Source organism: Symphalangus syndactylus, chromosome 12 (assembly GCF_028878055.3).
Source record: "Symphalangus syndactylus isolate Jambi chromosome 12, NHGRI_mSymSyn1-v2.1_pri, whole genome shotgun sequence".
Lineage (NCBI taxonomy): Eukaryota > Metazoa > Chordata > Mammalia > Primates > Hylobatidae > Symphalangus > Symphalangus syndactylus.
Window position 1 is genome coordinate 82,318,037 of NC_072441.2, and position 25,223 is coordinate 82,343,259.

At 55.1% G+C, this 25,223-nt stretch overlaps 2 protein-coding genes and 1 long non-coding RNA gene across 13 annotated transcripts in view; 1 reads left to right on the forward strand and 2 right to left on the reverse strand.

The window, feature by feature from the left end:
* GATAD2B (GATA zinc finger domain containing 2B) overlaps positions 1 to 1,283 on the reverse strand; it is a 121,654-nt gene extending 120,371 nt beyond the window's left edge. For 3 of the 6 annotated variants that reach the window (XM_063626502.1, XM_063626500.1, XM_063626503.1), the window contains exon 1: positions 779 to 1,004. The gene's annotated coding sequence lies outside the window, so the exon portion shown is untranslated. Of the gene's footprint in view, positions 1 to 778; positions 1,026 to 1,261 lie in introns of those variants that run through there. The other 3 variants (XM_063626504.1, XM_063626501.1, XM_063626496.1) reach the window with 3 other exon arrangements.
* On the forward strand, positions 963 to 13,568 carry LOC134734360 (uncharacterized). The gene is made up of 4 exons (XR_010117577.1): positions 963 to 2,011; positions 4,273 to 4,469; positions 6,963 to 7,098; positions 13,055 to 13,568. It is a non-coding gene; the product is annotated as an uncharacterized lncRNA (long non-coding RNA).
* DENND4B (DENN domain containing 4B) lies at positions 7,819 to 24,674 on the reverse strand. Of its 6 annotated transcripts, XM_063626391.1 has the most exons (29): positions 24,295 to 24,674; positions 23,135 to 23,283; positions 22,062 to 22,401; positions 20,894 to 21,146; positions 20,573 to 20,642; positions 20,204 to 20,373; positions 19,886 to 20,130; positions 19,399 to 19,465; positions 19,256 to 19,314; positions 18,929 to 19,073; positions 18,457 to 18,746; positions 18,182 to 18,282; positions 17,615 to 17,830; positions 16,929 to 17,074; positions 16,041 to 16,180; positions 15,805 to 15,931; positions 14,870 to 15,076; positions 14,388 to 14,516; positions 13,079 to 13,292; positions 12,457 to 12,624; positions 11,807 to 12,195; positions 11,521 to 11,643; positions 11,185 to 11,354; positions 10,966 to 11,101; positions 10,528 to 10,764; positions 9,266 to 9,383; positions 9,011 to 9,176; positions 8,858 to 8,922; positions 7,819 to 8,761 (listed from the first exon to the last, which is right to left on the reverse strand). In XM_063626391.1, the coding sequence occupies exons 2-29, from the start codon at positions 23,142 to 23,144 to the stop codon at positions 8,616 to 8,618; spliced, it is 4,647 nt and encodes a 1,548-aa protein (XP_063482461.1). In that variant the 5' UTR covers positions 23,145 to 23,283; positions 24,295 to 24,674; the 3' UTR covers positions 7,819 to 8,615. The 6 variants fall into 6 exon arrangements, with proteins under 6 accessions (XP_063482461.1, XP_063482462.1, XP_063482460.1 ...); XM_063626392.1 differs by lacking the exon at positions 23,135 to 23,283; XM_063626390.1 differs by lacking the exon at positions 24,295 to 24,674 and having other exon boundaries at positions 23,135 to 24,218.
* Between the last annotated feature and the right edge of the window lie 549 nt (positions 24,675 to 25,223).

The window sequence follows — 25,223 nt, forward strand, 5'->3', positions numbered from 1 at the left end:
GGTTTGGTTAGGGAAGAGTAAGTTCCACTGACCCTCAGGAACTGAACTGGAAGACAGATCCAGTGTGTCCCACAAGCCCAGTCGCTGTAGAAGCTAAGTGCCCACATAGGCTGAGACAATTCTCTTCCCCTACGGGAGGGCGAGGGAACGGTGGACGACGAAATAAAGGGGTAAGGTTCTGCGCTCCTGATCCCTTTCCCTAAATAAAGGTAATTATCTGGTGCTTCCTTCACCCTTAGATTCCCCATTCGTCCCATCCGCCCGCAAACACAAGACTGAGCAGGGAGCGGCCCCCGCACCCTGAGGGCACCACTGGAGGTGGAGAGAGTTAAAAAAAAAAAAAAAAGGGGGGGCGCGCTAGAGAGGAAAAGAGGGGAGCATGGCGGGCATGAGGCAGGGAGTGAAAGCGGGGATGGCGGGGGAAACGGGGCGTGAGGGAGGGGAGAAAGAGTACAAGGAGACGAAATGAAGGGACACGAGCTGGGGGCGCGCGAGGCCGAAGTGAAAGACCGGGTCGCGCGCGCGGAGCGGGGAGAGGATGAGGTGAAGAGGGAGCGCGAGGCGGGGGCGCGCCGTGCCGGGGTGGGGGGAGGGGGACGCAAGGCGGGGGCGCGCGGGCGGGCGTCGGCTCGCGGGCGCTTCCCCTCCCCCCGCCCCTCCACCTTTCCCTTCCCCCACCTCCGCCACCACTGCCTCTTCCCAGCCTCCTTCCCTTCCTCGCTCCTCACCGCCCCCGGGCGGGCGGGCGGCCAGGCTGGCCTAGGCCAAAGCTCCTCACCTGGCGGTGGCGGTGTAACTCCCGGCTAGCTCGCCTCCTCAGGCGGCGGCGGAGGCGTCGAAAAAGGAAGAGGCGACGGCACAGGGGGATCCAGACCCCACTGACGGGACTAGGGACGGGGGTGGGGGAGGGGGGCGGGCCGGACCGGGGCGGGCGGGCGGAGCAGACACTGCGGTACAGACGGGGGCAGCGGCGGCGGCGGCGGCTGCACCGGCGGCGGCGGCACCACACAAACAAGGACGCTGATTGGGCAGCTGCCAAGCGCCTCGGCTCCGCCTTACCCACACGCCACGACGCCCATTGGGCGACCTAAGCCGGCCACCCCGCCCTCATCTTCTCGGCCATGCCAGTAGAAGACTAGATGCCGGGACTTCACCCCACCCTTGAAGAATGAGTGGCCGGAGAAGTGAAGATTGGCGTGCTTAAAACCCAATCATAAACGGAGGAGGGGGGATGGTCTAGCGGGGGCGCGTTAATGGGTACCTCGGCCAGTCCCAGACACATCCGGGTCTTCAACAGCCCATTAAGTGTCGGGGGTCAAAAAATCGCTTCAGGCTGCAACTTTACCTTAGAGACGTTTTGGTCCCCAGGCAGCCGCCGTACCTCAGTCTCTCCAAACCGGGATTCCCCTTTGGCCAGCTCTCATTCTTTCAATTCTAAAGATGGAGACTGGCGAACGGCGAGGGGGTCTGCGCTGGGCGGTGTTTCGTCGCGACAGACTCTAGGAAATTTCACGATAGAACTAGCTTTAGGCGCTTGAGCCTTGCCGTCTTTTTGGGGTGTGGCCTGTCTCCGTCTGCCAAAGGCTTTGAGCTTCCTGGTGTTCATCGTACCTCCGCTTGGTCTTGTCGTGACTAAACCACGACAGCAGGAAAAAAAAAAAAAAAAAGGCAGCTAGCCAAGTTGCTGAGGAATTACGGTGTGCAGAGCCCTCGCAGCTCCTTCTCTTGGGAACTCCTGGTCTGGTTAGGTTCTCAGCGAGGAAACAGCCTCCCACCCCGCCCGATTCCACTTGACTCAAGGGCCAGCTCCTCTTGCTGGCCTCCCTGCTTCCACGGAGCAGTTAGGCCCGCCTAAACTCAGCGAGCGTTTCTGGAGCACCTTGAGGATAGGGACCAAGTAACAGAGTCCGGGTGTTGAGGTTATGATAGTAGTTAACGTTTTCGGAAAGAGACTGTGTCAGGCTCTGTGCTAAGAACTTTACATGAAGTATTTATTCCTCATGACTGTGAGGTAGGTACTGTTATCCCTACTTTACAAATGAGGAAAATTAGGATCAAAAAATTTGTCCAAAGTTACATGTTAAGTGGTAGAGCTGAAATTTGAACCCAGGTAGATGAGGAAACTAAGGCTCAGAGGTTAAGTAACTTGCCAAAGGTCAGACCGCTAGTTAGCAACTAAGCAGTGGTATAAACCCAGAAACAACTGGTTCCACAGGCATTTTGTTGTTGTTTTCTCACTGTGACTCCCAGGCTGGAGTGCAGTGGTACAATCTCAGTTCCTGCAACCTCCGCCTCCCAGGTTCAAACGATCCTCCTGCCTCAACAGCCTCCCGAGTAGCTAGGATTACAGGCGCGCTGCTAATTTTTGTGTTTTTAGTAGAGACGGGGTTTCGCCATGTTGGCCAGGCTGGTCTCGAACTCCTGACCTCAGGTGATCCTCCTGCCTCAGCCTCCCAAAGTGCTGGGATTACAGGTGTGTGAGCCACCACGCCAGCCTCCACAGGTATTTGAACATGTTTTTCAAATTATTTAAAAGTCATGCTGTGCAATGGAAATGAAATTATAATGGAGGACATGGCAACTTAAAGCCGTAGGTAGATCCTACACAAACACACACGCCCTCAATTTTTTTTTTTTTTTTTTTTTTGAGACAGTCTCGTTCTGTCGCCCAGGCTGGAGTGCAGTGGCGCAATCTCAGCTGCCTGCAATCTCCACCACCCAGGCTCATGCCATCTTTCCACCTCAGCCTCTCAAGTAGCTGGCATTACAGGCGCACGTGACCACGCCCGGCTGATTTGTATTTTTAGTAAAGACAGGGTTTCACCATGTTCCCCAGGCTGGTCTCATAAACTCCTGGCCTCAAGTGATCCACTCGCCTTGGCCTCCCAAAGTGCTGGGATTACAGGCGTGAACAACCGCACCCACCACAGCCCCCACTTTATTTTTTAAATTAGCGATGAGGTCTTGCTGTGTTACCCAGGCTGCTCTGAAACTCCTGGGCTCAAGAGATCCTCCCGGCCGGGCGCGGTAGCTCACGCCTGTAATCCCAGGACTTTGGGAGGCTGAGGTGGGCAGATCACGAGGTCAGGAGATTGAGACCATCCTGGCTAACACAGTGAAACCCCGTCTCTACTAAAAATACAAAAAAGTAGCCGGTCGTGGTGGCGGGCGCCTGTAGTCCCAGCTATTCGGGAGGCTGAGGCAGGAGAATGGCGTGAACCCAGGAGGTGGAGTTTGCAGTGAGCCGAGATCTTGCCACTGCACTCCAGCCTGGGCAACAGAGCGAGACTCCGTCTCAAAAAAAAAAAAAAAAAAAAAAGAGATCTCCCACTTCAGCTTCCCAAATAGCTGGGACTACAGGTGTACATCACTGCAAGCAGCACTCAACTTTTTTTTTTTTTTTTTTGAGACAGAATCTCTCTCTATTGCCCAGGCTAAAGTGCAGTGGCGCAATCTCAGCTCACTACAACCTCTGCCTCCGGAGTTCAAGCAATTCTCCTGCCTCAGCCTCCTGAGTAGCTGGGATTACAGGCGCCCGCCACCACACCCAGCTAAATTTTGTATTTTTAGTAGAGATGTTGGCCAGGCTGGTCTCAAACTCCTGACCTCAAGTGATCTACCCGCCTTGGCCTCCCAAAGTGCTGGGATTTACAGGTGTGAGCCACCACGCCTGGCCTAATTCCTATTTTAAATAGATTAAAACTTGTTTTTATGCTAGTATGGTGTCCAGGTAAAGAATATGGTCTCTAGAGTCAGACTGCCTGAATTTGGATCTTGGCTCTCCCTCTCACCAGTTGTGTGATTTGGCTGAAAGTTACTTATCTCTATTCTCTATCCCCTAGTTTCCCCATCTATAAAATGGGAATAAGAGTACCCACCTCACCAGGTAATTATGAGAATTATAAAATAATACCTTCAAAATACTCAGGGCACTGTCAAGAATATAGTTAAAGCATTCAACATAATATATAGTAACTATTTTGAGAACTTTCTTTGCTTTTTCAACAATTTCACTCTCTTACCTCTAAATTCAGCTTCTGTTGGTATTCTACCCATGGTACCGGTCTTATTCTGTACTGAAAATTATTTCTCTACTAACTGCAATATTTTAATGCTTTCAGACTCCTTTCAGTCATTGAACACACATGATAGAGCACCTATTAGGTTATCAGGCACTCATCCATGTGCTTGGGATATAGCAGTGAATTAGTCATTGCCATCTTTGAGGGGTACATTCATCTTTCCCTAACCTACTTCTTTGTCCATTATCAGTCCAGTGCATTATTTGCTGTCTGAAATGCCATCCTTCAAGGGCTTTGAGGAAATACGAAAAACATGGTGGTATATACCAGCCCAAGGAAGATAAAAGTAAGGCCCGAGAAAATACTTTTCAACAAGACCAAAATTAGGCCATGGAGGGGGACTTTCAATCTGGAATGATTGAGCTTTAAGGAAGACAAGTACATGAGGTCAGTACTGTAGTGGACATGACCTGTGCCCAATGCAGGCTCTACCTGTTTGTTCCCTTTCTGAAGCTATGGATTATATAGTTAATCTTTAAATGACCCCCAATTTGCAGATGAGGAAGAACTGAGGCGCAGCAGTAAAGTAACTTGTATGACATAAAATTATTAAGTGGCAGGCACAATATTTTCCTCAATTTTTAAAAAAATTTATGGAGACAGATGGGATTTTATCATTCATTTAGCCCAGGCTGATCTTGACTTCCTAAAGTCAAGCAATCTGCCTGCCTTAGCCTCCCCAAGTGCTGGATTACAAGTGCTGGGATTACAGGCGTGAGCCCTCACACCCAGCCGAATTTTTTTTTTTTTTTGAAACGGAGTCTCCCTCTGTCACCCAGGCTAGAGTGGAGTGGAGTGATCTCAGCTCATTGCAAACTCCACCTTCCAAGTTCAAGCGATTCTCATGCCTCAGCCTCCTGAGTAGCTGGGATTATAGGCCCCCGCCACCACACCCAGCTAATTTTTTGTATTTTTTTATTTTTTTGAGATGGAGTATCACTCTGTCACCCAGGCTGGAGTGCAATGGTGTAGTCTCAGCATAGTCTTGGCTCACTGCAACCTCTGCCTCCTGGGTTCAAGCGATTCTCCTGCCTCAGCACCCCAAGAAGCTGGGATTACAGGTGCGTGCCACCACACTTGGCTAATCTTTGTATTTTTAGTAGAGTTGGGGTTTCACTATGTTGGCCAGGCTGGTCTTGAACTCCTGACCTCATGATCTGCCTCCCTTGGCCTCCCCTGGGATTACAGGCGTGAGCCACCGTGCCCAGCCGTAATTTTTTGTATTCTGAATAGAGATGGGGTTTCACCACGTTGGCCAGGCTGGTCTCCAACTCCTGGCCTCAAGTAATCCACCCTCCTCAGCCTCCCAAAGTGCTGATATTACAGGAACGAGCCACTGCACCTGGCCCCAGCCGACCATTTTTTTTTTTTTTTTTTGAGACGGAGTCTCACTCCGTTACCCAAGTTGGAGTGCAATGGTGCAATCTCAGCTCACTGCAGCCTCTGCCTCTGGGGTTCAAACGATTCTCCTGCCTCAGCCTCCCAGTTAGCTGGGACTACAGGCGGGTGCCACCACACCCAGCTAATTTGTGTACGTGTGTGTGTGTGTCTGTGTGTGTGTATTTAGGAGAGACGGGGTTTCACTCTGTCGGCCAGGTTGGTCTCGATCTCCTGACCTCGTGATCTGCCCACCTCGGCCTCCCAAAGTGCTGGGATTACAGGCGTGAGCCACCGCGCCTGGCCCGAATTTTTTTTTTTTTTTTTTTTGGAGATGGAGTCTGGCTCTGTCGCCCAGGCTGGAGTGCAGTGGCTCGATGTCTGCTCACTGCAAGCTCTGCCTCCCGGGTTCACGCCATTCTCCTGCCTCAGCCTCCCGAATAGCTGGGACTACAGGCACCCGCCACCGCGCCCGGCTAATTTTTTTTTTTGTATTTTTAGTAGAGACAGGGTTTCACTGTGTTAGCCAGGATGGTCTCGATCTCCTGACCTCGTGATCCGCCCGCCTCGGCCTTCCAAAGTGCTGGGATTACAGGCGTGAGCCACCACGCCCAGCCTGGCCCGAATTTTTTATACTTGAGCCTATACACTCCAAAGCCTGGGAAGAGAAATTGGGCCAGGTAACTTGGGCATATCCTTCCTCTCATACAGCTCCCTAGGCCATAGGACAGACAGATGTGTCAGATATCATGTTGAATACTTTGCTATTAAAATTCCCAGATTTTTTTTTTTTTTTTTTTTTTTCCTGAGGCAGGGTCTCGCTCTGTCGCCCAGGCCAGAGTGCAGTGGCATGATCTTGGCTCATGGCAACCTCCACCTCCTGGGTTCAAGCAAGCCTCAGCCTCCCGAGTAGCTGGGATTACAGGCATGGGCTACCACACCCGGCTAATTTTTGTATTTTTAGTAGAGACGGGGTTTTGCCATCTTGGCCAGGCTGATCTCAAATTCCTGGCCTGAAGTGATCTGCCCGCCTTGGCCCCCAAAGTGTTGGGATTACAGGTGTTAACCACTGTGCCCAGCCTAGGTATTCTTATGGTTAAAGAATTCTGTAGTTCTCCCATCTGAGAGCAGGTCTCTAGAAGGAGGCCCAAAAGTGAGAAGCATAAGCTGGGAGAGAGAGTTCATTATTGTTACTGTTTGTGAACAAAGGGACCCTCCAGACCAGTAAGACTGTATGCTCCATTAGGGTAGGGACTGAGCCCTGAAATTCTCTCTATAGTTCAGTGCAGTGCTGAGCTCACTACACTCAACAGAAACTTCATTTTAAAAGGCCGGGTCCTCCCTTGAAAAGGTTTTTGGGGGATGAAACAGGGAGAGGTTTATTCTGGGGACCGCTGTCTGATGAGAAACTGAGGTGGCGTGAGAGTTTCCCTCTGAAGAAAACATCTCCTAGTAAGACAAATAAATGGCATTTCCTAAGCCCGTTGGTTCCCTTCTGTGCAGCTCCTCTAGGACACTGAAAAAGCATCCTAACATGCTCAAGACAGGATAGGAAATGGTCCTCTGGCTTGAAAGACTCAGCATCCAGAAGTAGTACCTCACTCTCCATCCAGTGATCGCCCCCCAGAAATGTGCTCTCGTAAGTTACTTCCTCCATTGATATGCCTGCTTTCCTTCCCCAAGGCATTTGTTTTGTTGGCTAATTCCCTTGGGTAATTGGTTTGCCACTCTGTTAGGAGTCATTTCCTGTGTTTATTTCATTATACAAGAAAAAAGCTCTTAAGTGGACCAAAGGGATAAGGAAAATGATGCATGTTTTCCTGATGTCCACATGCAGCAAGTCCCTTAATCTTTGCCCCTGCCTTCCTGGTGCTGTTGCCAGGCTGAGAGAGACCCTGTTTGGAGGTAGTGCCTGCAGCTAGAGCAACTAAGGCAGCCGAGGATGACTGCCAGGATGCATGAGGGCTGCCAGTACCGACTACTGGGGAGATGATTGTCATCCCTGTGGAGGTACTGGAGAAGGTTGGTGGGGGGAAGGTGGAAGAGAGGAAATAAGGCAGAGATGAGCTCAGGGCCCCCAGAGAATGGAGCCTTTGTGTGGGGTACAGATGAGGGACAAGGGGGTGATTGTGTGGGAGGGCCGGAAGTGCCACACAGACTGGCACCACCATAGCCAGCACCAGATTCACCCTTCTCCTGCTCTGAGAACTCCCTGTGCCTCAAGGAGCCAGTACCAGACATGGTCAGGGGAATGCCTGAACACTATAAAGGATGGGAAGGTAGAAAAGCAGATGTATAGCCTGGGGAAAATGAAGGGTATCCCCGCATTACCCCAGACCCAGGGAACAGGAGGCCAAAGGAAAAAGAGAGAAGCAGCTTTTACTATATTTACATCCAACAAAACTTCGCAGGGAACAATCCTTATTGCACAGGTCAGGACCTGGGTGGGTGAGGCATTCCCCAAGATGGGGCGGGCAAGAAAAATTAGGACTGAGGGGGCGCCAGTTCTTCCTTAGGGGAGCTTGAGACTCCTTTAGCTCCCAGTGCCTGACTTTGAAGGAACTACAAACCACCGGACCATGGTGCCCTTATTTCCCTTCTCTTTCTCACTCTCCATAAGAACCTCATAAGCAAGGGGGCTGTGGCTCCAGAATAAATAACTTAAAATAAAATACAAACACTTAGGTAGAAAGACATGGAGAGCCTTGGGCTCCTTCAGCAACATCAGGGAAGAGAGACCATTACTGGTGGAGAATGACATCCCTACCTCCCATTCAGGGCAAAGGCTCAGTAGCTCTGCATCTTTCCAGTTGTTCTTTAAAACAAAAACTTCTAAAATGACCAGGGCAATGCAGATCTGTGGGTACCCTGGAGGGGAGTTCCTGGTATAGGACAAAGGAAGAACAGAGCTGTACCTACTCCCCACAGATCTCCCCCAACATCAGCACAAACAAACTGGGTAGGTTGGTGATGGGGGAATCAGGACTTTTGGTAACAGTGGATCCCTCTTCCTGCTGTCCTCGCCTGGAGCCTTTGACTGGGCATCCTTCCCAGCCTGTTCCCAACTCCATGAAGGGAACAGGGAAGCAGCTTAACTCTAGAATCCCTTCTCCCTCACTTCCCCACCCCAGGCTGGAGAGGGAAGCTTAAGGGTCTCTAGCATTCCGGAGGTGCTCCAAAACATTTTCGGCAGTCAATGGCCTTGGGAGTGGGCATCTGTGCCCGCCGCTGCCTCAGCTCCTCCTTGCCCATGCTGCTGGCCAGCTTGTTAAAGGCAGACTTGTACTTCTTATCGAAGGCCACTAGGGAAGAAGGTGGAAGTCAACACATTAGGACCCCAGCCTCCCATACCTGGCCCCAGATCCCTAAACTCCTCAGCCCCTTGCCTGCAATCTCACCTATATCCACGTGGTCCTTGCCCAGAGCAGCCATTGTCAGGAATAAGATCTCACGGTAGATTCCCCTTTAGTGGAGGCAGAAGTGTATGAGCCAGAGAAAAGGGGTGTGGAGCCCCGGACAAGCCAGGGACCACCCAGATGGTAGCACCATACCTCTGCAGGTGCAGGCCAGTGGGTGGGGGCCCTAGAGTTTCCAGCAGGAGCCCCACAGCCTTGTGCACTTCATTGAGTCCAACATGGCGCAGCACCGACTCCAACAGTGCCAAACTAAGGGATGCAGGTACTGGGCCTGGCCATACCACCCGCTGGGGGATCTGGCCTGGATGAAAGGAAAGAAGGCCACCAGGATCACTGAGCCCTCTGGGTATGGGACCCACCCTCCCCACCCAGGCCAAATACCAGACTCACTGTGGACCCTCCAGAGCACATAGAGAGGTGGGCAGCTATTGGGGTCAGGGGTCAGTACATCCCACAGCAGCCGTACCTGAACAGAGGCTGGATCAGGGGTTAGCCAAGGAGATGGGGCCTGGGGGAGCCGAGATAGTGGAGACAGTTAGGCTCAAAGAACGGGAGGCAGAGGACAAGAAACGGACAGGTGATGCCAAAGAGACAGAGGGCCATTACAGGACACAGCCAAAGAGAAGAGGGAAAGGAATTCTCATCCCCCACAAGAATGTAAGCTCTTGAGAGCAGGGACTGTTTTGTAATCTGCTACATACCTAGTGCCTAAAACCATGCCTGGAACATAAAAAGCACTCAATACTGGTGGAACGAATAGACAAATATGAATGAATCATTTTTTTAGGTACCAGGCTCTACACAAGGTTGTCCACACACCAGCCCAGTGAGATAGGTGCTTATGCCATTTTACAGATGACCAAATTGAGGCTCAGAATGGTAAAGTGAAAGGGCAAGGATCCAAACCAGGTGCAGCAGACTCCAAAGTCTATGCTCTTTCCTTTTTTTTTTTTTTTAGACAGTCTTGCTCTGTCGCCCAGGCTGGAGTGCAGTGGTGCGATCTCAGCTCACTGCAAGCTTCACCTCCCAGGTTCACGCCCTTCTCCTGCCTCAGCCTCCCGAGTAGCTGGGACTACAGGCGCCCACCACCACGCCCAGCTAATTTTTTGTATTTTTAGTAACACGGGGTTTCACCGTGTTAGCCATGATGGTCTCGATCCCCTGACCTCGTGATCTGCCCACCTCGGCCTCCCAAAATGCTGGGATTACAGGCGTGAGCCACCACACCCAGCCAGTCTATGTTCTTTCTTTTTCTTTTTTTTTTTTTAGACGGAGTTTTGTTCTTGTTGCCCAGGCTGGAGGGCAATGGCACAATCTCGGCTCACCACAACCTCTGCCTCCCAGGTTCAAGCAATTTTCCCGCCTCAGCCTCCCGAGTAGCTGGGATTACAGGCATGCACCACCATGCCTGGCTAATTTTTTTTGTATTTTTAGTAGAGATGGGGTTTCTCCATGTTGGTCAGGCTGGTCTCAAACTTCTGACCTCAGGTGATCCGCCCACCTCGGCCTCCCAAAGTGCTGGGATTACAGGCATGAGCCACCGCACCCGGCCAGTCTATGCTCTTTCTACAGTGCCAAGGACACAGCGGACAAACGGCTGAGAGATGAGGAGGGAGGCACTTAGGAAACAGGGGCCACATGGGGGCACTGACCTGGGGGTGCGAAGGCCCATCACAGGAGGCCAGCACCAGGCCTGGTAGAATACTGGGCAGGCGTAGCCGTTGGAAATACCACAAAAGGTTCCAGAAGATGATGGGGTGGGCAGAGGGCAGTTCAGGCAACGCCAGCACCTCACTGCCCTCGTTCTCTACCAGCGACTCCAGCTCCTTACGCAGCACCAGGGGGCTCAGGTATGCCCATGCCCCACTTTCAACCCGCCGGGAGGCTCCCTATCAAGCACAAAGGGGGAGGGCAGTAGAGGGCATGTACATCCCCAGAGCCTTGCCTCCCACTGAGCCACCACATCGAACGGCTTCTGGGATGCCCCTTGCCCTCAAGGGCAAGAGATGTACCCATCTCTCCCTGGCACACCACAGGCCCCACACAGGGCAACACTCCCATTCCTCATGCCCCTTTGGCCCAGCCCTTACCCCCATGTGCCCGTTGCAGAGCTGGGGCTCATCCAGAGCAAGGCAGAGCCTGCGGTCACTGAGCACAGGGCCAGGACCCCCAGGGACAGGAGCATCTTTGCTGCCACTGGCACCAGCAGACTTGGGGCTCGGGACACTGCAGGGGGATAGCAGCAGGGGTCAGCTCTTGGACCTTCACCTCCCTATTCCCACCCACAGCACTTGCCCTGCCTTGGGCACCTGGGCCGGGAATCAAGGGTCTGGACACTGAGCAGGGGCACAAAGGGGCAGGCGCAGAAGGGGCAGGTTGTGTTGAGGTTAGAGTCATCAGGTGCCCAGCCAGCCATGATTTCCTCATCGTACACCAGCGAATCACAGGCACGGCACAGGGAGCAGCTGGACAGCAGAATCTGTGGGCAGGGAGAGCCGGGAAGTAGGTCCTGTCTGGCCGCCAGCACTCTGGAGCCCATGCCCCTTCCCCAGCCCCTCCCACCTCCTCCCCATCTTCTGCCTTGGACAGGGTGAGTGTGTGCTATGTGTGTTCAAGCACATCTGTGTGGGAGGGGTTATCCTCACTTCCAGGGAAGGTGACTGGAAGGATCCAGGGGTGTCACTGAGGCGCTCTGAGGAACGGCGAAGACTCAGGTTGCTGAGAGAAGATTCTGAGAGGTCCCACTCACTGCCCAGAGAGGCTGAGCTCTGCCATGACATGAGAAACCATGGTCAGCCAACCCTATGCTCTTCCACCCAGGATATGTGTTTCAGGCACCCCTCAGAGCCCTCTTTTTGGGCATTCTTCCAGTCGTAGCCCCTCCCCAAGCCCACTAATGCTAAGGCGTCTGGACCCTCCTTTGCTGGCTACCTCGGAGGCAGTGGATCCAGGGCGCTCCCGGGGGTGCAGAAGACTGTCCATGGGGCTGCGGCGGGCTGGGGGAGGCAGGTCAGGAGGCAGCTCAGGTGGGGGAATGCGGGAGGTGGGGGAGTGGCGGGAAGGAGTGAGCAGCTGTTGGAGGCGGGCACCCAGCCCTCGTCGGGGGGTGCCTGCCTCATCCTGTCGCCCACCAGCCTTGGGTCCCCGCCCACTTAGCCCTTCCAGGGCCTCAGTGGACTGGGCACTCAGGGCTGAGCCTGAGGCCCCTGGGCTGCCTCCAGGGACCGGCTCCTCCCCTGTCAGGCTCAGGTCTGAGAGACTTCCATCGTGCCAGGGCACAGGTGATCCCCGGGGTTCCAGGATCCCCAAGGCCTCTATCACTGCAGCACAGAAAAGAATGAGGGAAGATGGACCCTAGCCTCTGCACCAGCTTCCCCTTTCCTGAGTAAACACAATTCCTGGCTGCACAAACTGGTGCCACGACCCCCACCATGATGATATTCTTGGTGGGATTCCCTCAGAATCTACAGCACCCACCACAGAGGGCCGCCCGCCACTGTGTTTCTAGTCTTCCCCACCTCACTAGCAAGTGGTTAGGAAAGCTGACTGGGGGAGTAAGGGAGCCAGACAAGGGCACTCACTGTGGGCCACACCGGCCTCCACAGTGGGCTGTGCCCCTCGGGCACTGCCCAGGCTACCACTCTTCACCAGGCGTCCAGGGGGTGAGGCCGGGTCTCTCAGACTTCGCCCAGCCCAAGTAGTCTGGCGCTGAAGAGGGCGAGCAGGGGAAGGGCGCTCCAAATAGGGCTCTGTAAAAGACGAGAAGGGGTTTAGAGGCAGCCAGCTAGGAACCTAGTCCCCTGTTCCAAAATAGAGCTCCTTAGATGGACCTGGGTTAGCAGCGTTCCTCCTAGGCAAAACTTTATCCCTTTTGTGTTTGTTTGTTTGTTTTGTTTTGTTTTTTGAGATGGAGTCTTGCTCTGTACCCAGGTGGAGTGCAGTGGCGCCATCTCAGCTCACTGCAACCTCTGCCTCCTGGGTTCAGGTGATTCTCCTGCCTCAGCCTCCCAAGTAGCTGGGACTACAGGTGCGCGCCACCACGCCCAGCTAATTTTTTTTATCCCTTTTGTTACCAGTCAAGTGTAATTTATCAATCCCCAGAAACCCAATGCCAACCATTAGACCAGCCCCAGCTCTCTATGCCTTTCCCTGCCTGAGCCCAGCTACTCCATCCCCAAGCCTGTCTCACCAGGCCCTACCCACCTGCCTGGGAGCTGCCTGCCTCTTGATGTGCTGACACTTGCTCCTGCTGCTGCTGCTGCTGCTGCTGCTGCTGCTGCTGCTGCTGCTGCTGCTGCTGTTGCCGTTCTCTCAAGGGCTGGCGGAACTGAGCAGCCCCCAGGACAACATTCCGGAGCTTGGCCCAGCGCAGACGCCCACCTGGTGTGCCAGACGGCCACTTGCTTTCCAACACAGCCTACCAAGCACAGTGCCCATCAGGATGGCCTACCTCGACACCCTAACCCTGCCTCATACCCACTCCCTGTCCTGGAGCCCCAGGGACTGCCCTTCCCCTGCAGACATCCTGCCTAGGACTGTCCGGCCAATGGCTCAGCCAGGAACAAGAGCCCAGAAGAGACAGTAGGCAGCAGCTGCCTCCCAAGGGGCCTAGAAGAAGCCAGAGGCAATGGAGAAAATTTGTACCCAGACCTTGCTGCTTAGAAATATAAAATATATGGCTCTGAAGAAATCATTTCATTTATTTGGTCATTAGTTTCCTCATCTAAAAAACAGGAGGCAGTTTAGTATTATGGCTAAGGGCCTGAATTCAGGAGATATGGATATGCCTCTGCCCATATACTTTTTTCTTTTTTTTTGAGACGGAGTTTCGCTCTGTCGCCCAGGCTGGAGTGCAGTGGCGCAATCTCGGCTCACTGCAACCTCCGCCTCCCGGGTTCAAGTGATTCTCCTGCCTCAGCCTCTGAAGTAGCTGGGACTACAGGCACCCACCACCACACCCAGCTAATTTCTGTATTTTTAATAGAGACGGGGTTTCACCATGTTGGCTAGGCTGGTCTCGAACTCCTGATCTCAGGTGATCTGCCTGCCTCAGCCTCCCAAAGTGCTGAGATTACAGGCATGAGCCACTGCATCCAGCCCTGTGCCCATATTCTAACTCCTTAACTTCTTTGCTGCGGGACCTTGGACAAGTTACTAACTCTCTACAACCTCATCTCCTCTTCTATAAGATGGGGATAACGATCATCCCACCTCATAGGGCTGTCGTGAAGATAAAATGATGTAAAATGTGTGATGCGTATGGACCCATGCCTGGCTTAGGGGCTAACACTATTAGTTGTAGGCAGAGCTGTCATGAGTGGGAATCAAAGCAGCCTCATCTGAGAAACTCTAGGTGCTAAGGCACCACAGGAGTGCAATGTGGATGACAGTGGTTCCAGGACCTAGGCAAATGGTACCAGCCCAATCTCCAAGGAGCGAGGGGAGCAGCTGCAGCCTCACCTCACACAGCCTGGCAGAGCTGCCATCCCACCCCTCACCCCAAAGTAGGTACCTTATTGTAGTAGCCATAGGTGATGGTGTTGGGCACAATGCCTGCCTGCCGCATCTCCAGCATGACCCGCACAGACAGCACAGGCTGCCCATAGTGTGAGCAGAGCTGCATCAGTACCCGGTAACACACCTGGGCCAGGAGAGGCACAGGACAATGGGAGACTCACTCTCAACCAAAACCAAAGTCTCAGCAAGCACCCTCTTCCAGCCTCCCTAATTCTCACAGACATCACTGGCCCCTGGCAGGTCCTGGGGCTACCTCAGAGCCACCCACCCTTTCTGCAGACCCTGCCACCCTACAGTCTCCACTGCTAAACCCTGAACATGCTTATTCACTCGATGAATGTTTATAGATAATCTGCCCAGCTCTGGGGCTCTGCAACTTCTTTCCTTAGTCTCCACCAAGTTTCCCTCTCACAGCCCTCTCCGGCTGCACAAGGCTCACTGGGCCTGGGTGTGAGCATGGTCACATAGATTGCCTACCTCATCAGGGAGCACCACCTTGCCGCTCTCCATCTGGCGCAGCACATGGTAGGCTGTGTGCAGTGCCTGCACTCGGGAGGGTGCCGACCGCACATAGGCAGGCAGACACAGGAACCACAGCCCATAGCAGTGCCCCAGCAGGCACCGGGCCCACAGCTCAGGCACAGCTGCTGACTTCTGTGCCATCCGCTGTGCAACCTTCATCTCCTAGGTAGGACAGGGGACACAGCAGGGTGAGTACAATGCCAGGTCTTACTTATTTATTTATTTATGACAGTCTCGCTCTGTTACCCAGGCTGGACTGCAGTGGCACAATCTTGGCTCACTGCAGACTCGGCCTCCTGGGCTCAAGCGATTCTCCCACCTCAGCCTTCAAGTAGCTGGGACGCACCACCAAGCCTGACTGATTGTTTTGTACTTTTTGTAAAGACAAAGTTTTGCCATGTTGCCCAAGCTAGTCACAAACTCCTGGGCACAAGTGATCTGCCCGCCTCAGCCTCCCAAAATGCTGGGATTAAAGGCATGAGCCGCCAGGACAGACCCTAAAGTGGTGTGGGAAGAAGTAGCACCTTCTCTGAGGAAGGGTCTGTGCTCTAAGGAGGAGAAGGGATGCTGTACTTCACAGGTTGCAGCCCTGCCTGGAGCCCCGTGCAGAGAGGCTGGCCCTTGAGCATGGGCAGGTGCCCTAGAAGACATGGCCAGCCCCTGGATTCCCAGAGTGCTCAGAAGACGGAGGTGATGATGATGATGATAATGACAGTGATAATAGCAACTAATGTTTATACAGGGTTGCTTATGTGCCAAGCACATTTAAACTCCTAACAACCTCATGGGTTAAGTATTATTGTTATCCCCATTTTGTAGATGAGGAAACTGAAGCAGCAGCAGCCTTCAGCCTGATCCAGGTCCCTCAGTGCGGTCCACCCACTGCTTACCTGTTTGGTACGGCGAGGAGCAGGACTGCTGGGGGCGCTACGGGAAGGGCCTGGCACAGGCAGGGCCCCAGGTTGCTCTTGAAGAGACTCAAACAACTCAGCCCGTAGCTCTGGGAATCCATCGTAGCTGGAGGGGCATAGAGAAGCAACATCGAGGCAGTCAGCACAGGGCAAAGCAAGTTGTACTGGACCAGTCTATGGGGCCCTGGAACACGTGAAGGCCCAGAGACTCTCACCAGTACTGGGGAATAGATTCACTGCCCTCTGGTATGGGAGGCTCCTCGGGAGGTGTGATAAAGACAGTGAGCTCACTTCCTGACAGCTCCTCTAGCTCCACTAAGGGTGTTGGCTCAGGCTTCTCCTGCTCTGGGTGGACCTGGAGAAGGATTTTAAGAGAGCAAGTGTTGAGATGGCGGGTATGGAGCAGAGCTAGGGTGTCTAGACGATGGCATCTCCCAGGAAAGCTCATCCACAGGGAAAGAGACACAGCCTGGGAAGATGGCATCAGGAACGGGAGGACAGTACATTACATGTACGGGGCCAGCTGTGTATGGCTGCACAGGCTGTGCACTGTATAACTCCAGGAGTGCCATCCCAGTCACAGTTAAGATATAGAGTTGTGTTTAAAATGGCCCTGGGGGCCAGACACAGTGGCTCACGCCTGTAATCCCAGCACATTGGGAGGCCAAGGCAGGCGGATCACGAGGTCAGGAGATCGAGACCATCCTGGCTAACACGGTGAAACCCCGTCTCTACTAAAAATACAAAAAATTAGCCGGGCGTGGTGGCGGGCGCCTGTAGTCCCAGATACTCGGGAGGCTGAGGCAGGAGAATGGCGTGAACCCGGGAGGCGGAGCTTGCAGTGAGCCGAGATCGCGCCACTGCACTCCAGCCTGGGCGACAGAGCAAGACTCCGTCTCAAAAAAAAACAAAACAAAACAAAACGAAAAAAAGAAAACTTAAAAAAAATTAAAAATTAAAATAAATAAATAAAATAAAATGGCCCTGGGGTCTACAGTCATACCACCCTGAATATTCCCGATCCCATCTAAAATGGCCTTGGGGCAACAGAGACAATGAGGGAGGCAGCAGAGGCCAGTGAGCACATAGAGAAGGGATGGCACCTTGTCAACACAGGAGTCAAAGAATTCCAGGGCAGCATGGCGAGCAGAGCCAAAAGAGCACTCCTCAATGAACTGTGAGAACATCTGTGTGTGCAGCAGCTGAGAGTAAAGTTTGTGGCTGGAGCGTTCCCGGGATTTGAGGAAGCCTGAGGGGGATGAGAATGGGGCAGAGGAGGGGTATGACCAGGGCTCTCCACCACAGCCATAGCTTTTTTGAATCTCTTCTTGGCTCCCTGCCCACTCAGGCCCAAAGCCATAATCTCTTGGACCCTCTGGCACAACTACCCTAATACCAAGCGGACCAGCTCAGCACCCCTAGCACAACGGCCCTAGAGAATCCCTCCTTTTGTCTGCCTGTACCCACTGCCTCAGACTGGGGCGTCTCCAAGGGCAGGGTCCCTGCACAGAGCTTTGCCCATGGGGGCTGCTCACTACAGGGATTACTGTGTTTACCCCAAGCCCGAGGCTCCAGAGGGCAGGACCACAGCTGGTTTCATCTTTGTACCCTGATTCCCCCCAAGACCAGAAGAGTTAATGGCTCAAAGCAGGTGCCCATAAAAACATTTGCCTAGTGAAGGAATAAACAACGGAGTGGCTCCCAGTCCCCTCTGCCTTTCTGACAGAGCCCAGCCCCTTGCCACCTCCTCCCATGATACCATCTCCAAGCAGAGACAGGCCCTCTATACCCTGCAGGAAGAAAAGGTTGTCAACATCACGAGCTCCCTCGGAGGGGGCCTGGGTGAGTGGGCGCAGGAAGACCCGGTAGCCCTTGAGCAGACAGGCCATGAAGCGGAGGAAGGCTCCTTGGACTTCGCGCTCCAGCCGGGCCCTGCGGCCACACACTGCCTCGTAGTCTGTCAGTAGGAACTCCAGGGATGCCTCCTCCTCAGGTCCAGTGTATGCTGGGGGCCAGGGCAGCCTGAGAGTCAGGGCTGGCTCCCATAGTTTTACCCTCAACTCTGCTCTCATGCCTCTATCTCCACCTCCAGCCTCTGGCAGACCTTGCACCAGTAGCAACTAAAGTATTACCTTCAACTAACAGGTTCAAGCTCGACATTTCCCACATGTTCAGGAATACTGTCTGCCCTTCCTTCTAGCTTCAGTTGGAATTGGAATCTCCCTCAGTCCCACCAAATGCAATCCTAACTTCGCTCACCTCCTCAAGAAATGTCTAGCTCCTCACAGACCTCTACAAACTGGAGATTTGAGGCCAATGACAGTTCCCAGCCTCCCTCCCCACTCAGGCTTCTCACTCTGGTCCAGCTGCTGGTACAAGTTTGTCAGTGTGGCCAGCAGAACCTTGTAGGGTCTGCGGGGCAGGGTCCGAGGGGAGAGGAGCTTCTTTTCCTCAGTCCTGTGAGAAAAGCATAAGGGGAAGGAGTGGCGAGGCTCTGGGATAGGGTGACGGGGCTCCTTGCCAGCCTCCCTCACTTTGTGCCTGAAGCTCTTTTTGAGCCCATAGCACTCCACACACTAGCCCATTCCTGCCCACCACCCTGCAGCCCCCAAATGAGACCTAGCCTCTTACTGGAAGAGCGTGTTGGTATCAAGGTCGACACAGATGACATCAGCAGGCGGGTCATGCAGATCAAAGTAGCTGGAGTGGATACCCACAATGAAGGGCACTGGGGCACTCAGCACATCTGCCAGCACCAGCGGGCACAGAGGAATGTAGGGGCACTGCCAGTGCAGTGGGAAGATCATCTGAAGCACCAGGCAGTGAGAACCAGCGAGCAGGGGGTTGAGGCAGCAGTGGAGGGCACAGGAGAGAGAGAGAGAGGGCATTGGCCTTGGGGAGTTGGTGCCTGTTGAGAGAGGCTGTTGGAAGTAGGCTCTAGAGAAGAGCTCCTGATGGAAGCTATGTGTCCCTTCAGGCTGTGCCCAGGGAAAGGGGCTGAGGATCCTCCGCAAGGAAGGAAAAGGGAAGAGTCCAGGCAGGGATGGGGCATCAGAAAGAACCATGGTTCTGGGGAAGATGGGCCAGGCGGGGCGGCACTCACCGAGACGAGGGCCTCACAGACGCTAGTGAGCAGGTCTGGCCGCAGCGAGTGGACCAGCAGCTTGTGCTCTGTGAGCACAGCCAGCAGCAGTGTGATAGCCAGCTCAGGGCCCAGGCTCTGCAGCAGCTGCAGGAAGCTGGCACCACTGCAGGCAATGCCAAGGTGGGGAAAGGGTCACCAGGATACCCTGGGGACCCTTCCCCAGATGCCAGGCACAGCCACCACCTGGACCCAGTCTGCATAAACCTCAACAGCTGCACCCACCTGCCCAGCACCTACCATGTCCTTGGTCATTAAAGCTCCCCTCCCTACAATCTGAGCACATACCTGAGGGGCAGGGGTGAGGATACAGGCTGACAGAGGAGCAAGTTGTCATAGGGAGACATCTGGGAGGGAAGAAGAGCCACGGCTCAGGGTAATGATGCCAACTCCCCTCCTTCCATCAGCCCGGCCCTAGCCTCAGCTCTCACCTGCACTAGGATGCGGGGTCTCTGTGGGGAAGGGAAGGGGACGTTGTGAATGAAGTGGGAGATGTGCCTGGGGGACAGAGAAACAGGTCAGAGCATACTCCCCCGTCCATCCCTGTCCTCCCTCCACATTTTCTCAGCTCTTTCACTTGTTCTCAAGAACCTTATTCCTTCCTGAACCCCACTTTGAGACCTGTTATCAGCCAACAGAGCCTCCATTATGCATATAATTTGTACAGATCAGAAAAGAAATCCTCCCTGGGCATACACAGCTCCTTGCCAGGACCTAACTAGCAAGTTTAGCCTGGATTTCAGGCCCTGCTCCCCTCCTCAGCCCGTGGCGTTTTTACAATGGATAAACTATATAACCACACACTGCAGCCCTGTCCCTTACCCTGTGCCCAGCCCTCCCCCCACCCACATCTGAATCTCTCCCATCTCTCCTGATCCCTTCCTAACCCCTTCCCAATGGCAGAGGAGCCATGCTCACGCTTCCAAGGGTAGGCGGTGGGGGCCTGAGACGGAGTAGCGGTAAAGGAAGGTGAGGAAGGCGCGGAAGGCAGGGAAGGCAGGCCAGCGGGACAGCACAGCGATGGCACGCCGGCTGCGCACAGCTCTGCCCCCCAGTGCCCGACCCCGCTCCACAGCGCTCAGCAGGCCCAGTGCCCGTGCCTGTCGCTCTGACAGCCTGGCCCTTGGGAACGCCTCGTAGAACTGCAGGGCGGCACCATACACCTGGCAGGGGGCAGAAGGGTAGTCAGGCAGGCCCTGCATAGCCCGGACCCCTTGCTACACTCCACACACCCACCTTATCACCAGCTGCACCCGTGAGCACAAAGGTGGAGAAGACAGGCACGGGGTACTTGGTCTGGGCAGGCCAGCACTCGATAGTGGCCCCCATGGGCAGGCAGAAGACGGGCACTGACTCGGGCAGCGGGAACGCCTCATTGTCCTCCTCCGGGTAGCGGCCCAGCAGCTCTGCACCCCCAGCATAGTTGGGGGTACCCAAAAGGAGCAGGGTCCATCAGACTCCAAGGGAAAGGAACCAGGGGATCCCAGAGAAGGCCCGAGTAGCAAAGAGAAAGTAAACTCCGGGGACACTTACGGTGACTGCCAAGAGGCACCAGGGCAAAGGGATGTAGGGTCACAGGACTGGGGGGATAAAGGGGCCACTCACCTGCCTCGTACACCAGCGTGTTGGCCTTCGCCAGGCCCACCTTATAGCACAGGTACACTGCTGGGCCCCACTACCCCAGAAATGGCAAGAAACAAGCAGATACATAGCTAACAAAGGTTTCTGGTGTCCACTTTCTCTCTACCACCCCTAAACTTCTTTTGTCTTTAAAGCTCCCATTAATCCCAGTGTCCCAAGACCAGAGTTACCCCTCTGGACTCACCCCTGTGGTCAGAGCATTGGTCCTGGGATGCCCTTTGTTCCCAGTGTCCACACCCACTCTTATACCAAGAGGACCAGGTGTCAGCTCTTGGCCCCACTCACCATGCCAGAGTTGAGGTTGCGGGGCAGCCGGCAGTAAGTATGAGGAGTGCCCTCACCCTTACTGGGCAGCACCAGGCAGAGGTCAGTGATGCCCAGGGCATGCAGCCCTGCCCCCTCTGCTGCCCGCCGGTAAGTGAGGTAGGTGCGGGGGTGCCCGGGGCCTGGAGGGGCCAGGTTTGCTGAGTGGCTGTAGGGTGTCGTGTCAAGCACTTGGAAGCCAGGCTTGGGACGTTCCTTCCCCTCATACAACACCCTTAGCACAGACAGCAAAGACAGATGTTGATAGGTCAGGGTAGAGGACAAAGACCCAGTCCTGCCAGATCTGCCTATCTAACCCCCTGAACCTGCCTTGTACTCACAGCCTTGTCAAACTCTAACACTAGGGCCCACCTCTTCTTGCTGAACTCTGCCCTCCACAATCCTATGCCCTTTCTTTGGCCTTTGACCTTATTTTGTGGTCAGCAACAATCTTGCATGCCTTCCATGGCTCTCATACTCATTAATAAACACTAAGAGTCAGCTGGGCATGGTGGCTCATGCCTATAATCCCAGCACTTTGGGAGGCCGAGGCGGGTGGATCACCTGAGGTCAGGGGTTCAGGACCAGCCTGGCCAACATGGTCAAACCCCGTCTCTATTAAAAATACAAAAATTAGCTGGACGTGGTGGCACATGCCTATAGTCCCAGCTACTCAGGAAGCTGAGGCAGGAGAATTGCCTGAACCCAGGAGGCGAAGGTTGCAGTGAGCCAAGATCACGCCACTGCGCTCCAGCCTGGGTGACAGAGAGACTCTGCCTAAAAAAAAAAAAAAATAGTAATATAAGCTACCACTGACTGATTCTGTTAAGTCTGTCACATGGGTTACCTCATTTAATCTCGACCATCCTCTAAGGATGAATTATTTTCCCCATTTGACAGATGGGGGAAACAGGCCCAGAGGGGCTCAAAAACCTGCCTAAGCTCTCAGAGCTAGCAAGGAGCAGCACTAGCACATGAATTCACATCTGTAAGGACTAAGTACATACAACTTCAGTCCTTCCTCCCTGGCCCCTGGCCCACCCGGCTCCCATCCCCATTGCCCTTCCCTTGTTCCATAGTCCTACCTCTCCCTATCTCACTGGAGTCCCTCCCAGCCTCCCCTGGTGCCAGCATGGGTAGGGGCACACACCCCAGCTCAACGAGGGGGGGCTTGTCACGGCCCCTGCGGTAGCAGATGACAGGTTGAGTTCCACCCAGAAGCCCAGCACTGAGTTCCAAGGGGTGGCCCCCAGCGGAAGCCTGGATGCATGTGTAGCCCTGGGGTACTTCCTCGCCCAGTGCCCTAGCGATGACTGCCACATCTGTGATGGGCTCAGCTGGCCGGGGAGGGCGCAGGGGCCCACTGGGTTCAGGAACCCACGTTTCCTCAGGGATGGGTGCTCCGTTCCCTGCAAGCCCAGCTACCACGAAGTAATCCACCAGCCGGGGGGGCCGCTCCTCCGCCATGGCCCCCCCCTCACTCACTGCATCTGGAATGGTCAAGTGGGAGAGAGATGAAGCAACGAAGGTTGGGGATGCCATGGCAACCAGGGTGCCCTCTTGCTCCCCTCCTCTTCCTAGTCCTTCCAAAGAAAGGCAGGATAAGGGGTCGGCCAATCCTGAACTCTTCCTCCTGTGACATCACTGCCCCCCACAGCTTCTTAAAGAGACCAGATCCCTCCCACTTAATGGTCCTGGCACTCCCCTCAAATAACCTAAACTCCACCACACACAGCTAACCTGAGCTATGACATTCACATTGTCCATGTGTCCCTTTTAAAGGCTCACCAGTTATAACATCACAGATCACAATCTTTTTTGTAAGAGCTTTCTATGACATCATTCATGCTGGCCATGACATCATACCAACCTTAGTCTTTTTAAGGGTTTCTGACCTTCCTTCTCTAGTTATGACATCATAAGAACCTTGTGATCCTGCCAATGTTCTTAAAGAGCCCACTCCTGGGTTTTTAAGAGGACCCCACAGGTTTCTGAGAAAGCCTACAAAACCCAAGCTTTAAGAGTCTTTTCAACGAACCCAAGTGTCCTTTCTCCTAGTTTAACTCCACCAATCTGGCCCAAAAACCAGTGTTCTCACACCTCCAGGATCCTTAGGTAGCTCGTTAGATCCAAAGTGGTTGTGGGAGACAAGTCCCGGCCATCCCACACCCTCCACCATGGAGCCCAGAGACAGAAACAGGCCCACAACAGCCTAGTTCTCACCTGCCTCCATGGCCCAACCCCGGGGAGTAGGAGCCCCAAGGGTCCTGAGGCGCCCCAGGGTGCAGAAGCTGGGAAAAAGCCTGGTGGGTAGCTCGCAGCAGGGGCCCGGAAGCGTGGGGGGTGCTTCAGAGGGGAAGGGAGGTTACTTCCTGAAACAGTGGAGGGGAAGCTGCAACTCAGAGGAAGTCAGCCTATGGGTGTGTGTGGTGGCGATGGCGGTGTCGGTGGTGGTGGTGGGGTTACCATTGAAGGTGCCAGCACAGCATTACGCCAAGTTGGAACCTCAGACTATAGGATCCTGAGCAAGGCAGAGGAGGCTCAGGATGGTTCCAGTATGTGCAGTCCTACTAACCTCTCACTGTTCCCCAGAGAACAGGGAATAAGGAATCTCATAGAGCCAGGCTGGCTCTCTTCATCACCTGGCCTCTGGACACACACACACACACACACACACACACGGACACACATACACACACCAACCCCAGCTAAATTTAGACTCCACTTCTGGGAGGTAAAGCCAGGAGTCAGCGTCAGCCTCTTGATTTAACTCTGAGACACAGACCTCATCCACTGAGGGCGAATGGGAGCCCTATGCCCAAGGCAGCAGGCAGAGGCCATTAGGTGGGACCTTCTGAGGGGCAAGTGGGTGGCACCCATCCGCAGGACCTGCGCACCGGGGCCTCCCCTCACCAAGCCAGGGAAGAGTCCTGCAGAAAGCAGCCCTTTCTCCCTAGGCAAGACAACGGGCACAGGGCCCACTCCGGGTCCCCACGCCCGCGTGCCGGGTGACGGGAAGTTCGGGTTGGGGCAGAGGGCGCGCCGAGGGGGAGGAGGCTGAGGAAGGAGCAGGAGGGCAGAGAAGCAGGCGCGCCGGCGGCCGAGGACGTGACGGCAGCAGCGCCGGCCGCCGCGTGACCCAAGCGGGAGGGAGGGCGGCTCCGACTCCGGCACCCACGGGAGCAGAAGGGGTGCAGGAGGCCGGGCACGGCGAGCTAACTGCGGGCGGTGCCCTCCCCTCCACTTTCACTTCCCCAGGAGAGAGGAACCGGAACCAGATGTGCAGCGAGGGACAGCAGCTGGGGGCCATCCCCCACCCCGCCCGCCGCCCGCGCTCCCTCCTGCCCGTCCCCGCCTGCCGCCCAGCCCGGTCCAGCCCCTACCTGCCTGTCCCGCGCTTCCCGGCCGGCCGGCCCGCTGGCGGGTGGCTCGGAGGGCGAGCTGGCGGGCCGGCGGGCGGCGGGGCTACCCGGCCCCGGACATGGCGCACCCGACTTGGGCGCCGCTCCGGCCCGGGCAGTGAGTGAAGGAAGAAGAGGCGGCCGAGGACAGCAGAGCGCGGGGCGCAGTGGAAGGAGATCCGGGCGGTCCCCGCGTCCCCGCCGCGCTGCGCCACGAGGGGACTGTGCTGCCGCGCTGCTCGCTCGGGCGGCTCGGTCCTCCCAGCACCCGCGGCGCCGGGGACCCAGCGTTCCTCCGCGCGCCCCGCTTTCTCTACTCCCCCAACCCCCGCTCCAGGCCGCGGGCGCCGCCGCTACCCCCACCCCTCCTCCTCGACCGGCGGCCGTGACCCTGGCAGGCGTCTGCCCAGAGCCCAGCCGCCTGCAGCCCGACCCCTGGCGGCTGGGAGGGCCCCCTGCACCCAGGTAGCTTCCCACCATCCAGCCCGTGCCGCAGGCCACTGACCCCAGGCGACCCTGAGGTCCGCGGCGCGCTCCCTTCCCGCCTGAGTCCTGCAGTCAGATGTGGCAAGCATGATGTGGGCGCAGGTGAAGCCCCGAAGGTCTAGTCTACGGGGACCCAGGTGACTCCCCCTACTTCCAGGTTTAGGGCACAGGGCATTCCCTTCGGACCAGAACCAGAAGCTCTCAGTTCTCTTTTCTGAAAATGCCAAGAGCTTTGGAAAGAGGAAGAGAGGCCAGGACTGCAGGGTGTGGAATAGAGCAGTGGAGGTGGGGGTAAGGTAACTGCGGGGCACTACTCTTCTCACTATGCTGGTTGGGGAAGTGAGTGGTGTGGAGGCCCACACCGCTGGTCCAAGGGTTAGCAACCCAATCCAGAAAGAAAACCTTCAGAACATGCATGGCACTGA

Excerpts from the sequence above, each read along its gene's own strand:
- DENND4B (XM_063626391.1), bottom strand. Across the intron at positions 14,517-14,869 it reads AGGTGGTGCTCCCTGATGAG|GTGTGTTACCGGGTACTGAT; the intron begins GTAGGCAATCTA and ends CTCCTGGCCCAG. Across the intron at positions 11,355-11,520 it reads TCCAGTCACCTTCCCTGGAA|ATTCTGCTGTCCAGCTGCTC; the intron begins GTGAGGATAACC and ends CCCTGCCCACAG.